Source organism: Pyrgilauda ruficollis, unplaced genomic scaffold (assembly GCF_017590135.1).
Source record: "Pyrgilauda ruficollis isolate IOZ18807 unplaced genomic scaffold, ASM1759013v1 scaffold43, whole genome shotgun sequence".
NCBI lineage: Eukaryota > Metazoa > Chordata > Aves > Passeriformes > Passeridae > Pyrgilauda > Pyrgilauda ruficollis.
Window position 1 is genome coordinate 6,781,838 of NW_024525823.1, and position 15,712 is coordinate 6,797,549.

General features: G+C 38.3%; 1 protein-coding gene across 1 annotated transcript in view; it reads right to left on the reverse strand.

The window, feature by feature from the left end:
* The window catches only part of PDSS2 (decaprenyl diphosphate synthase subunit 2), a 111,966-nt gene that overhangs the window by 15,732 nt on the left and 80,522 nt on the right, over positions 1–15,712 (reverse strand). The window contains exons 4-5 of the mRNA XM_041478120.1: positions 10,444–10,518; positions 1,866–2,039 (exon numbers count right to left, since the gene is read on the reverse strand). Of these exons, the coding sequence (XP_041334054.1) occupies positions 1,866–2,039; positions 10,444–10,518 (249 nt within the window). The remainder of the gene's footprint in view (positions 1–1,865; positions 2,040–10,443; positions 10,519–15,712) is intronic.

Here is a 15,712-nt window from a genome sequence, read left to right on the forward strand (position 1 = left end):
AGCCAGGTAGGAGACTGTGGAGTGGGCAAGGAACATAAAAAATGTAAAGGAGAGAATGATCCAGTCTTTTGTGGAAAGAAGAATGTGGAAGAATGAAAGTCTTTTGTGGAAAGAAGATCAGGTTTTCATCTGTGCAGAGTACTACATTCTACTTTTGAGTACCTGAGGAAGCAGATACAGCATGACCTTCCTTCTGACAAAGCAAATGCTACATAGCTAGGAGCTTTCTACGAAAATTATGAAATCCTTAATACACAACTAAGTGTCAATGGTGAATATATTAATATTAAAGCATATACAAATTATTAAGGATATTACTGCACTTGAAGTAATTTACTGGTAGAATTGTACCTAGTAATAGCATATAGTGGCATTCCTGTGGCAGTAAAACTGTGCTTTATAAAACCACTTCCTTCTCTTGTAGGAACTAGAAACTGCATAAATCAACTCAGCTGAAGCAGATGGAAGGTCTGTCTGCCTGTCTCAAGCTACATCTAACCTCACAAGTGATGCAATATAGCAGAAGCAGATCTGTGTTTTCTTCTGGACTAATTCCAGCTGCAGACTCAATGTCTTCTACTGGAGGTCAGAGACCTTGTCCAGGAAATCCTACTGCTGTAGAGGTGTAGGATGCTCCTGTCCAGACATGGTGACCGACCTCCTCAACTTCTAGCTGCCCTCTATGGAAGTTCCCTCCACAGCAGGTTATTCAGAGGGGATGTGGCTCAGTCTGTACTGCTGCAGACAATTGAGCCTCACAGCATAAATCTCTGCATGCCAGTAGCCAAGACCCAAGACATTATGTACAGACTGTGCAATGAGAGGCTGGAAAGCAGTGCTGCAGAAAGGGTCCTGGAGATCCTGGCTGATGACAAGTTGAGCCTGAGTCAGCAGTGCCCTGCCAGCCAGGAGGACCAGCGGTGTCCTGGGGGCCACCAAGCTCAGCATCACCAGCCAGGTAAGGGAGGGGATTGTCCTGATCTGCTCTGCACTGGGGCAGCCTCACCTCGAGTGCTGGGGGCAGTTCTGGGTGCCACAATATAAGAAAGGCATGAAACTAGGGCAGAGTGTCCAAATGAGGCTACAAAGATGATGAAGGGCCTTGAGGGGAAGCTGTATGAGGAGTGGCTGAGGTCACTTGGTCTGTTCAGCCTGAAGGAGACTGAGGGGAGACCTCACTGCAGTCTTCAACATCCTCGTGAGGGGAACAGGAGCAGCAGGCACTGATCTCTTCTCTGTTGTGACCAGTGACAGGGCCTGAAGGAATGGCCTGAAGTTGTGCCAGGGGAGGTTTAGGTTGAACACTAGAAAAGGTTTTTCACCCAGAGAATGGTTTGGCACTGGAACAGGCTCCCCAGGGAAGTGGTCACAGCACCAAGCCTGAGAGAGTTCAGAAGTGTTTGGATGATGCTCTCAGACAGGGTGTGACTCTTGGGGATGGTTCTGTGCAGGGCTGGGAGTTGGACTCGACGATCCTTGTGGATCCCTTCCAATTCAACATATTCTATGACATGTTTCCTCCTGCAACTCCTATTAATGGAACAGTGGATTTAGGAATAAAAAAGGAACAGAGAAGGCAGAGTTTTAAGCTGCTGCAGAAAGATGTGCTAGAAGGAAGTTAACAGAGACTTTAATATAATGAGCTCCATTGCCAAGAGTGTGATCTTGGTAGTTCACAAGCTCTGTTCATACCAACAGTTTCTGCAAACATCTCACTCCATACAGCAGTCAAATTTCTCAACACTCACCTGCTGGCTAAAGTCCACAGTATAAGTCATGCAGTATACAACAGAGCTCACGAGCAACACATCTTACAAGCCTTTCCTTCTATATTTAAGCTCCTAGAACAAAAGAAAAAGGTGTACCTTATGACTCATAGACATATGCTTCCCATACTGGAATGCCATGTCCTGGATCTCAGGGCTGTGCTTTGCTAGCTCCATTGCAGCCTGGCAGCTCTTGGCCAGCAAGGCACTGTGCGACAGGAAAACCTGCTCCTTCCACCTAGATATGCCAATGTCATCTGTGAGGCAGTTCTCCTGAAAAGGAAACAAAGGCTAACATGAAAACACCAAAACTGCACGCATCAGCTCACAGAAGTTAATAGTGTGGCAGGGGTGAGTAACATGTAGCACGTAACAAAACAAACTCTGGGTGCCATGGTGCCAAATAAATTATTTTAGGGATGAACAGAGGAAAGTATCAGCATAAATATATTGGCAGTTTCAAACAAAAACTTTTTTCATTTTCCTCTCAAAAAGTACAATGCAAAATATATGGAGCTGTCAACAGATTCAATATAAATCTTTTTTTAATTACTGTATCATCACACAGAACATTAACAGAAACTATAGTCCTCATGAGGGACTGGGGAGAAAAAAACCCCCACAACCAAAACTCCAAAACAAACCCAATAAGCAACCCCCACCCCCCCCCAGAGTACACTTGCACTTCAGCCCCTTCCCAGTTACCAAGAACCAACAATTCCAAACAAACTTGAGAAGTTCCTACAATTTCTCCTTTGTAGTCAAGAAAAAGTATAATTATAACAGGTGTTGAAAATTCTTATAGACTGCACTGAAAAAATGAAGGGCTTGTACCTCTTCTGCTCCCATATTAAGGGTGAGGAGCGACTGAAAGTATTAAAAAATAAATAAAGTTGCAAGTTAGAAGTGTCAAGGATTAATTAAATTTCTCAGGGGCTGACAGAGTCAGTTATGTCTCTACTGAACTTTACCACCTTAACTGTAAGGTCAGAGATGCTCAACCTGTCTCAAAATCTTTTGTATCCAATGTATTTATTTGGATTACTTTCCACAGTGTTTTAATTAACACAAATCAAATACTTTCTCCTAAAATCCAAATTCAGCTGCCATTTCTTTGACTTGTAAGGTGTTAATATGCTACTAATTCACTCACATATTCAAAACTAGACATTACTTTAATCTGTCTCACATACCGCCATGCCTTTGGGTACTCTCTAAGGAGGGGGGAAAAAGACCCTCAAAACCAGAAAAGATCACAGCTGTTTTGCTTAGAAACAATAAAACCAGTAATGAGAAGCTACAGAAAAAAAAAAAAAAAAGCACAAAAATGTTTAAAATGTTGTAATTACTCAGTTCAGCTAAATCTGTAATGAACACTAAGCCAAAAGATATTCTTTAACAGAGTAATATAAAAACCCCTCTTATACCACAAACCTTTTCCCTCAAAGTTATGTCAATTAAATTACTTAGAAATGAGCAAGAAGTAATTCTGTGTGACCCTATAGTTTTCTACCAAGGTATTATCTGTCATGAAATCAGTAACAAATGAAATAGAATCCATCCGTTCAGCTCTAATTTTCCTCCCTTATGGATATCACCCAGAAGTGCTGTATTACAAGGGAGAGGATAATTTGAGACTAATGGAAAAAGTAGGAGAATTCTGCAATGCCAAGTAACACAGAGCTGTATCAAAATGCCTTTGCTTTCAGACATACTATTAAGTTATACAAGGAAAGTGAAGAACAGTGAAACCACATGTTTGCTATTATGCATATGACAACTTACAAAGTCAAGCCTAAACTTTCCTCTGTTTCTGTATTTTTGTTTTAATATTTTAACTCAGCCCAGAGCATGTGCAAATTCCCACGACTGGCAAAATGTCAAAATGAGCATTTAATTCAAGTAGTTTCCCATATATCAAGTCTCTTTTTTTCCATTTAGATATAGGTCAATTTATTTTAAATTTAAAATCAGGAGCTGTTGGAAGACGAAACACAATCTTTTCCTTAACAACCAATCTGCTCAGTGAAAAAACAGTACTTACTAAAATTCGCTGGATGATACTGAAAATTGGCAGTGATTTTTATAATCATTTGCTTTACATCAATTAAGAAAAAATACTCTAGAAAGGTATCTTGAAACAATTTTGAAGTTAACAAAATATATCAGAAGACCCATAAATTGAAAATGATTGCTTTCTGTAACCTTTGAGCAGCAAGAGAAGTGCAGACACTATCCAATATCAACTGAAGGAATTGAAGAAGCTTAAACAGCTTACAACTCAATGTATACAAGAAAATTAATTCTCTGATTTGTTACAAAACCATATTCCTAAACAAGTTTCAATTTCATTAACAGGATTAAAAATGATGGCAGAAAAAGTTATTGTCCACTACATGAACATTACGTAAAAGCTTCAAGCACCTAAAATGAGCATCTAACTTCAAAAAGCCCACAAGAATTGAACACATATTTGAAGATTGAAATCTTAAAAACGTAAGTATTGTAAATCTCTGGGCTACAGAAACAAGCCAGTTGTAAAAAGGTATTATGTCCATATGGATGTGCTTTAGCATATGAACTTGCATGCCAGAATATAGCTGATTTTAATTAAAGAACTTCTTATGACCACATACCCCTAAAGCTTTTGCTGCTTAAGACAGAGGCAGACACATCTTTTCTTCAGCAAAATTTTCCAACAATGCTATTTTTTCCCAAGCTTAACTCTCACGTTATATATAAAGCGTCTGCCAACCACACCACATTCTTACAAGGGTATGTAGGACAATATCTAAACACTATTTTAAAAACATCAAGGGAAAACCCAAACTACTTCTAGATTGCAAAGGCTGTAAAATCTGATATCATGTCAGCTCTAGAGAAATTTTCACTGCTTTGTAAGCTTTGTTTTGTTTTGTCAGCAGTGGGTGGATATCAGCTGGCCCAGAAAGACTCCTAAGACTTTCTTATAAAACCTCTCTAAAGTCAAATGAATTCTAGTTGCAGTTGACAGTGCTCAGACATTTGATTAACTAATGCTTGTGGACCGACCTCATTCATAAATTCTCTCACCAAGAAATGGGTGCAGATCACAAGCACCCCTGATGCTGTCAGAGGGGCAGGAAGTGGTGCACGAAGAGAGCTGAACCCCTCACCATCACTGGAAGAAAACAGCCAACTCTAGAGATAGTTTGTACAATGTCAGCATGAGTGCACAGGGAAAATATCCAAATACAGCTCTGTCGATCATCATTTCCAGTGGGAAATGAAGAACAGCTGAGGGTGCTCCCATTTTTCTATTGGCAAGGTCAGTTACTGCTTTGTTAGAAATTGTCTAGTTGAGATTTTCTTTTATTAAACTACTTCCATGATTTAAACTGTGTTTAAAACAATCACCTCAGGAAAAAAAAAAAAAAAACTTTTAGAGAATTAAACTGTGGGACAAAATATGTGATCATAACCATCAGGAAGGGCAGCTCTCAGTGACAGTACCAAGGATCTCCAGTAAAAAAGCAACACTTACAATAGCACAGTTTGATTTATCTCACCAAAGAAGATTCTTATATGAGGCTCAGCTGAAAATGTATTAAGGAAATATGAATGAAAAACATGTCTTAAAAGTGCACAAACCCATTTGCAAAACTAAGAAGGAGCAGAAGTCATAGACTTTAAACTTCAGCTATAGTTTGTAACAGAGCCCATCATTTATTTCCATACCATGGCAGCTCTTTCTTAACCATCTGCTCTTGCACAAAATGATCCAAATGTCTGAATCATTTATATCAAACATTAGTTCAGTTCTCAATGGGCAAATAATCCACAGAAAGACATAGAAATAATTTTACCTTGCATAGTCAAAGTTTTAAATTAGGTATTTCAAGAACTTTTGTTTTACATAAATACAATCCAGTGCAACTATGAATGACTCTACCAGCAGCAAGACCCTGTAAAACATTTCACACATGATTCACATAAGCTTTCAGCAGATGTATTCATGCTTGCTGAACATGACAGGGCATGTTTTATTGGTCTATTAATACACATCTTCACTGCTTTTGGAAGAACAAGGGTGTCTGAAAATGGGCCAATAAAGCAAACTACTGACTACTTTTATCATGACACTGTAAAAACAACAATACCTGGTTTTAAAATAAAAGTTTGTAAACTTATCATAAAGACAAATATCTCTTCACATCTGTTACTTTTAAATCTCCCTGGAAAAACTTAGTATTTAAAAGAACAAAAGCAGTAAATAAATAACATTGGCCTTCTTTCTAGCTAGGCTCTTTTTCCCCCCAAACACATTTTCCTGTTCTTTTCACAGATGCTCTTTACTGAAATTCCATATTTTATGCTTTTCTTTAGTCTTGCAACAAAAACATTTGTTTAAAAAAAGCTCTGGCTCTGCTGCCCTGCTAAAAGGTGTTTTATATAACTCAAAACATATTTGGTTTACTTCCTATAGTAAAATAATAAATAAATCCATTACTTATAGTACAGACTCACAGCAGTCAGTTGATGGACATGTGCAGTATTCCAAAACATTACTCCTCAAAGCAGGGCCAGGGACCAAACATCAAAGAAGTATTGGCACAGCTCACTGCACTAGACCATCCTTTTCCAGAAAATAAACTAATTTTCATTAAAAACCCTACCGTGATCTAAAATAAACACCTGTTAATTCACTGTTTGATACAACGAGTACTCGCTACTAAGGCCTTTATTTTTTAAACTTGTTTTACATATTAGTTATGCACAACTTTCACAAAATTGCATCAAAAATTCCTAACAGCTCTTCCGGCCATCAATGGAACATGTTGGGAATGGTCCTATCTTACATAATAGTCCCACGTTGACACTATGATGAGCTTTGCTAATGCACACTTATCATCAGCTACATATTCTGAAGACAAAAAACAATTGCCAAAACCCAACCAAGCTATTTCCCCTCAAAGTCCCTCATGCTTTAAGATTGCAAGAGTATTCTGGAAGGTTAAGCACAAGAGCCAACACGCACAAGTCCCTCTCTTGGTTCTGCTGTTTGGCCTTGAGCTTTCTTGTATCTCTTACCCCTGGTTCAGTGAATTGACAGGAATATTAAAGTAACTCCCCTTAGCATTTGTTAAATGATCTGGAATATTAAAACAGAGGAGGTTTATAAATATGACAATATTCTCTGAGTTAGCAAACAATTTAGAAGCCTTCAGCCTCCTAAAAGCTGGAAACAGAGACTCAGAGCAATGGGTTTTTTCTGTTAAAAACAGATAACCACAATCACAACTGAAGGCCTGACTAGACAATTTTCAACTTTGCACTCACTAAGGCAAAATTTTTACTCCCAAATTAGACCTAGATTTAGGGAAGGCAAATGGGAACTGGGAAGAATGTCCTTCATTTGTAGAATTTTGGGCTGAGAGGGGATTTAACACAGAAAACTGCAATAGTTTACCATATCTCTTTCAGATCCAGGTTATAGTCCAACACATAAGCTAAATATTGCTAATGCAATATCTTAAACCACAGCAGCTGTTTGTTACTTTGAACATGAGTGACAAGCCTTAACCTTCAGGCTGTGTCAAAGCCTACACTTCATATTTTGTATCGTCACTTCAAATAATGATGAAAAGTTAAATATTTGCTTTTTCTTTCCTAGTTTCACACAGATCTAATGATTTACCTATGCAGAAAAGATGAAGCATGATCAAACAGAATGTACTAAAATGGGACAGCTGTAGGATTGCACGTGGCTGTGCAGGGGAAAAAAAGTGGTAATGGAGCTGTCAAATAATTACATCCATTATATGTATTCAGGAGTAAACCAGGTCAGTCTTGTTAGGTCAAATGATTCTTTGAACTTTCCTACTGGGTTATCCAAATGAAGAAGACTGAAACTCTTTTTTTTCTTTGCAAACATGAGCTTAGGGTCTCAGAGAAGAAAGGTTAACTTTGCAGAGATATTTCTGTATTTTTGTTTACCATTCAGGTAGACATTCAGCAAAGTTCAAAACAACTTGGTGCTAAGTTAGTTTATTTTATGGTACTAAAGAGCTTTAAAACAACTGCATTAAGGACATTTAACATATGAAGTACAGTTTTCTTGCCTCAAGAAAAAAAAAACCAAGGTGAGAAGACATCCTTCTGCTTTTCCAAATTTAGGACATTCCCAGCAATGAAAATGGCATTACTAGCATCCCTATGCCCTATTCTGAAAATGAAAAATAAGTCTGACATTTGAGATTTAGTTGCAGAGCAGATTAAAGCATTTATCTTACCTCTGGGAAATGTAGTTCATAATTTTGTTTCAATCAAATTGCACTTAGGGAAGGAGGGAAGATGCACAAAGGACACAAATAAGACAGACCAACAACTGAGCTAGTTTATTTGCCAGTCTTTGCTAAAGAAATGTTCAGGACGTGAATGGGACACCACCTCGGCAGAAGAGTGCAGGGAGAGCAGCAGGGATATGTCTCAGCACAATATGGAACTAAATTTCTCAGAGAACTAGACATAAAAAATTAAAGCAGATGCCACACTTTGTTGTAGGTCTCATCAGAAGCCACACACTGCCCATTATAAAGGCTGAACTTCAGACACTGTCATGTAAGTGTCTCTATTACGGCACCATGCTAATTGTGTTTTGAGTTAACTGGGCTCCCCTTAGGAAGGGTACAGTGTACTTGCAACTCTCCTTAGACAGAAATAGTCACTGAAACAAAATAAGTCCTTGCTATTTGTAACTGGGCCAGGGCAGCGTAAATGTCATGCAGCTGTGCTTAGTTTATCTCACACTTCCCCTGCAATCCACACATGTGGAGGGCTTCAGTAAGGCAACAGAAAATAGAAAAAGAATTATTAAGAAAGATAAGATAAAGATCTTCTGCAGTGGCAGGAACCCAAATTAGTCCACAAGATTTCTCATTTACAGAGGGGCCATGGTTTCAAGAAAATGCAGTTTCATTGCTGAGATGAACCTGTAGAGCTTTACCTCTACACATGAAAAAGTAGAAAGTAGATGAGTGTTTTTTAAATATACCTGCAATCTATTCATATTTAGAAACCTGCTGGAATATGGAAAACAACATTTCAACTGTTCTTGGCAAAAATCTCAAAGATGTCATCTATTTTAACATATAACCCTGAGCACAGTCCTTGGGAGCAACACTGAAGGCTGAGGTCAGTTTATACACAGGTTAAACACAGAAGGTGCAGAAGCACTGCCAGGTTCCCAGCACTGCCCTCCTGCCACACTTCCACCCAGGATCCAGTCCTGAGAGGTGCCAGAGGACACTCCAGGCAAGCCATCCTTTCCATGCATCCCAGGGGCCGTGGCCAGCTCCTGAGTGTGCCATTACTGCTGTCCTGCTGGAGGCTCTCACTCAGCTCGGCAGTGTGATCATTCCCTTCCCTGGCTTCAGTCAAAATGACAGATACACTTCAGTGAGGTAAGTTTTAGTGACATGGCTTTGCTGCTGCAGAGCAGGAGAGACAGAGAGCGTCCAGGGGAGCAGCACCCTCCAGAACACAGCGCTGTTGTCCAGAGGCACTCTCCACTTGCCCACTGTGGGTTGCTTGGTGCAGGCATCTACTGGGCAGCAGCCCATGAGAACAGCATTTTACCATGGTATCAATTTTGTTACATATGACAACACAGCAATAGTAAACCAGAGCTGCAATTTCGGTACACAACACCTGCTGAACCATAAGATTCAGGTCTCCAAGGCAAGTGAGACAGCACCACTAGAAGTGAATCTATCTACCTCAGTGGACTTCAAGATCGATACATATACACAGTGCTCATCAGTGACTGAAAACTTGCTATGATGAAACCTGTAGAGGTCATGGCAGCTTTAGATTACTGATTTTATTGCATGTGTTAAGACATGCAATAAAATGAAAAAATTGAAAAAAACACTAGTTTGAAAGTAAATGAAAAAATGAAAATGAAAAAAACTATTTTTTGCTCCAACATGCAAGCCTAATTCAAAAATGGCCTCTAGAAATTCCCTTAAATATTCTAGTAAAGATAAAAAAAACCTACATCTAACCTGACCAATTTTCATTACTGTTCTTGCCAAACAATAACACAGACTATCTGCAATTGCCTTTGACGAAATACAAGATTATTTGTTGTGAAATGCTGGCAGCTATTACCTTGGCCCATGCTGACTTCTGAAATATGTGCACAGTGACTTCTGATGGAGAACACAGGGCTACACTCCTAGCACTCCAGGACAGAACTCAGAAGAAAGGACATGTCATAAATTCAAGAAGAAGCATTCTGTAAACCTCTTTGGGCTTGGAAACAACAGCTTTGACATGAAAATATTAATGATGTAGATAACATTGTAATGAATACCTCTAACAGAACCTTGGCTAGGAACCTCTGGAAGCATTTGGAAAGCCTGTAGTAAGATCTGCCTAGAGCTCCTGGTAATGACACATGACAGTATTCTACTAAGCACTCACAAAAACAAAATAGTTCCTCCTTGAGCATTTCTAGAAACTTCTATCAGAGTTTACAGGTGTCATAATGATATTACTGCTGAAACCCACCAGGACTAACAACTCTTGTTCCCTCTCCTTCCTGTTAAACAGGTGAGAAAGTCATCGTATTTACAGTAGTCACACATTAATATCACCAATTGCCTAGGGTACATAAATCTAGTTAAATTCTTACCTCAGATGATTTTGAGTTTTCATAATATATCCCTTGAACTAAGTCACCAATAGCACTTGAAATGAGTTCCACAACCTGTAAAAGAAAAGGAGAAAAAGCCTTACATCTTTAATTACCACCAAATTGACTAACAAAGCTACTGCCAGATTTCCAGAGAGATAAACCATGAAGAAAGCTAATTGTGAAAGACTTCAAGATTTACTGGGATATATTCTGTGATATGTCTCTGCTAAAACCTCTACTACAGTAACTCTTCTATCAAAGTTTTAAGTTAATATAAATGAAAAACAAGACTTGTTTTTCCTACAGTGTGAACTATAGAGTGTATTCTCACAAGGACGTTCACAGAACTAATAAATCCCAGTTCATGAATATGAGACAGTACCTCATCTGGGCTTTGTTTTGTTTTGTTTTTTTCCTGCCAAGTAAATACTTCACAATACCTCTCCTTGGGAGCTGTTAAAATTCTAATCTTCGTGGCTAATACAGAAAAGTCAGAATCCATAGAAAGGTAACCTTTCAAACGTGATCATTTGGTATTCAGGTGCCCTGGGAATGCACTGTGGATGTATTTAGTGCATGGCCTGAGGCTCAGCTGTACCACATACACTGAAAGTCTGCAACACGGGAATGTTTAAATCAGATTTATCAATCTGTATTATCTTCAGGGTTCAGGCTTTTTATTTTATTCAAGCGAAGCCTAAAAATCTGAACTTGATCCAGAATGTAAAACAAGTAGTCCATGGTCTCCCTGGAACTACTGTAAAATTTGAAGTTGTGCACATGAACTGTCTTAATTGGAACAAAATACTCAGATTTATTGTAAAATTAAATGCAGGCATTTCAAATAAGCACACCTTAAGGCTACCTCTGGTTGTTCACAAAGTTTTAATTTCTTGAATGTTTAATTTCCTATGCATATGAGTCTGTATCTGATTCCTCTTTTTGCTTCCTAAAATTCAATGTAGTTCTTATTGAATTAAAAGATTTAGTTTCAATTTTTATCATTCTTGTAACTGAAGACAAGAAGTCAAATGATAAAAGCCCTAACGGAAAGATACTCTAACATTTAGGCATGCTTTATTTGATAATAAAACCACATTTGTATGCTAGTTTTGAGTACTAGCAGAAAGGTTGTGTTTTCTTTTTTTTGAACACTGGTTCATATACATATTCATATACACACAGCAAGCGCTAACTTTAGAAATGGTGCTGATTAAAAGTCATGTTTTTTCTTGCAATGCATATGGGTTAATTTGCAAGACCTACAAAAACAGCCTGAAAAAAAAAAAATCACATTGCCCTTTAGGAAACTAGACACCGAAGAAATATTGTAGCAATATGAGCTTTGAAGGAACTGAAAGGACAATGATCCTACAGTGTTACCAGATGTGTTGAGTTATTTAAGGGGGGGAACAGAGAAAATGAGGGGCTCTTTTTATTTTTTTTTTTAAACAACAACCCTCACCCCCCCACCTTTTTTTTTTAAGGTATCAGATAAGCCTTATTCCCAAATCCAGGAGGACTGAGGATCGCCAATAGGTCTATGAAAGTCTGTAACTAAATGCCCAGGATCAGATTGTATTACAGTTTATACAAGCAACATCCCAAGATTCTTCTGATGGCTAGGACACATAATACAGATCAATCACTCACTCAAAAATGTTATGGTTTGTGAAATGGTCTGAGCTCAGAGACCTACACTGGTAATACAAAGAGGAATTTACAAAGACACAGAGTCCTACTCTAAATGTCAAAGTGATAGTATGAACTTTTAACAATGCAGCTGGCTCTGGATAACTAGACCTTTTCCTCTCTTGCCTGAAACTCTAGACTGAGCAGGACCCTGTTTTGGGGTTTCTTTTTTCCACCTCTCCTCCCTCTTTTTAGTGCAACTCTACTCTCCAAGGCAATTTTAACTGACTTAATACAAGCTTGGTGAAACATTTGTGAACAATTGTACCTCTTCCTCTTAGAAGAATCCTTATTATATTAAATACCATTTAGTGACATATTGAGGATTATATGTTAGTGAGAATTTAGTATTAATATTACTTCCCTTATTTCCAAATATATTAAAAAATACTTTTAAGGTAAATGTAAGGCTATACAGATCACTACCAGGAATGGAATTCCAGTTTCAAGAGCACAGTGGGATGCTTGCATGAGACTGTGTTACCTCACAAACCCTTAATCTGATCTATGAAAAGCATCTCTTGCTTAACTTCAGTGGCCTGGGGTCCTGAGCGCTGGGGAAGGAAATGAGAAACGAGTAAACCAGGCAATTTTCCTCTGCATCCCAAAATGACAGAGGAAGAAAAATTATTACAGATTCAGTAGTACTCATGAAATGATACAATGTCTAGCTCTTATGTAGCACTTTTCATCAGAAAATTTGAAAGCAATCAACATCTCCTGTTAAATTTATTCCCTACTGTTTTATATAAGGGGAAAATGGCAAGAGTGAACTGATTTTCCAGAAAATCATGCAGTCTGCCAGCATAAGAGCAGCAAACACTATCCGAGCTGTCCTCATTCTCGTTGCTGCCTTTCTGCCTGACCAGTGCTCACGTTTCTGAGACGTAAGTCTGAGGAGAAAGGAAGTTAGATGAAAAATGAAGTGCTCTCAACTGCATCTCTTCTGACAGTTGAGTTCCATTTTAAAAAGGTTCAGAGATCAGGGAAGAGAAGAAAGAATTGCCAGAATTAGTGCTTGAAAACAGCATCCCAAAACAGACCAAAGACAGTCTATTCATAATCTCTCTTCCCACTGTTTTCCACTCCTCAACATGTTTTTGAGAAGCCTGGTTCCTCACAGGTACTCGGGATGAGCAGGAGCAACCACACACTGAGAGAAAACAAACTTCCATTGTATTTTTAATTTTCCACTCTGCATCAGCATCTTCCAAAGTGCTGGTTTAGACTGGGTATAGCCCAGGGGATGACCCATTACTTGCAGGTGACAAATGCACATGCAAGTAATTCCATACCCTTTAAACACATTTTGCAACAGTGCTGCCAGTGCTTCTTCTTTTTTCTTTCTTTCCAAGGAAGTATTACTTCACCACTTTTTGTAGGGATGTATTCTTCTGCTTCTAAAAAGTCAACACAAAGGCCATCTCTTTAGGATGAATATAGGGAAAAGAGATGACTGTTAAAGATAAAATCTCTCCTACTATTTAGGCAGACTAAGTGTATAACATGATGTAAATTCTGGACACAACAATTTGATTGCTCATTCCACAGCAAGGTAGAACACATGCTCTGACCTCTCCAATTCATTCAAATATAAAATAGTCCAAAAGATTATGCTATGTTTCAGTCCCAGAAGAGATCTGTAGTGTTAAAGAGCAGAAATTTGGTGAAACTTAATTTACCCTTTTCAGGTGTAGTAACTTGTTTATCAAAAAGGCAGAGCTTTAGCCCTTCAAGACTCTTTAATTTTACTTTGAGTCTAATTACTCAAGCTCAAAATTTCTATATATTACTTGAAAAAATAAATATAAATGTTGGTAATTCACTTAGTTCACAAAATTACTCAGGACATCCAACCAATCACTTAATGAATGTCCTCCTTCATTTTCCTGAAATCAGAATTTCACGTAGTTTCCTGAGGACTTATCTATAAGAGTTCAGAATTCCCAAAGCATTATACATGGTGTCACATGGGCCATATGTTCACTGTTGCAGGTACAGCAGCCCAGTTCATGACTGCAGTTGACTGTCAAGGAAGATTCAACTCTGACTAGAGAAAAAGAGGTGTATTTTAATGGACATGAAGCTCCACGCTGGAAGGAATGCAGGGAAATCACAGAATAGAAGACATTTTGGTAGAGTACTTTCTCCAGAGTTAAAAGATATGATTCAGACTCTATCAAGCACAGTAAAAAAATGGACTCTGAGCCCTACTCATCCTTCACAAGGTTTTTAAACAACCTGGATGAAAAGACAACACTGGTGCTGTCAATTCAGCAACACAAGCACTTTGCTCTCTTCACTCGTCTTCAAAACACTTTGCGTAAAGTTTACTGCAACGTAACACCACTTAAAGGTTTTTCCCTGGTTTTCCTTCTAGTTTACAAAAGGAATGAATCTGAGCTCCATTTAAAGAATGGGCATTTTATTTTAAATTCAACAGCTGAAATGGAATTGATTACACAGACCACTCTGTTTCAGAGTAGTAATGTGGTGTCTCTCCAGACTCTACTGGATATTTTCAATGGAAACATCACAGAAAGGATGAAGCTGTTGTGGGAAGACAGGAAGCAGCACTAGGAAGAACACAGCAATGGGTATAACCTTGTTCTTCATCCCTCACAATTTCTATTTGACAAACTTCCTTAGCTTTGCCAAATTCCTTCAGAGAAGGACCACAAGTAATTCCTTCCATCCTTACACTGAAACAATATCCTTTCCTCACACATCTGCAATTGACAGACCCTAATCCCTGCTGCTGATGTGTAGATTTGAAAATGTAGCAGGACTTCTCCACAGAAATAAGGAAGAAAATTAGATGGTCTCCTGACCATTATATATACACAGATAAAAATTCCTTCAGCTTGCACTTCCCACCCCAAAGAAGGACTAGTTTGAGAAATGCAGCAAAAAAAGCACACCCAAAAATTCCACAGAAAGTTGACCCAATAACATTCCAACACTAGGAAGCTAAAGGTAAAACTCAGCAAGGAGCTGATTTTGGATTTTGATTGTTCAATAATAACTTCTAAAAAAAAAGGGGGGTGGGGGAGAGTGAAAACTGTAAGGAGTTCCAAGAACAGTGAAATTCAATTTTCTTTCCTGGTAATCTCCTCTTTAGTCATACAGGTAACCAAGTGTGCCAGCCTACAGAATGTTTTTTTTCATCTAATGTTTACTGAATCCTATTGGATTTATTGTCTGAAATCATCTTGAGCTTTACTGCCTTTTGGATCTGGCTCTCTCTTAGCAGTGAACACACAGGAAGGACAGTGATTTGCCTTTCTAGCATGCTTTAAGCAGTCTTGGAAAACACAGTTATGGTTTTCTTCATTCTGATAATGATGAATTAGTAGCAAACTGTAATATAACAATACAGTGTAAACACCCCACTGTTTGTTAAGAAGGTGCTTCTAAAACATTGATAAAAAATAATCAGCAGCTGTCAATTTGTAAATTGCAATATATTGTTAAATATCTACCTTAAGGTCAGTCTGCCTTAGGGATTTTCACCAGTGTTAAGTTATCCTTTTTATGCTGACGCAGCATTATCTATAGAATTGGATTTCATCAG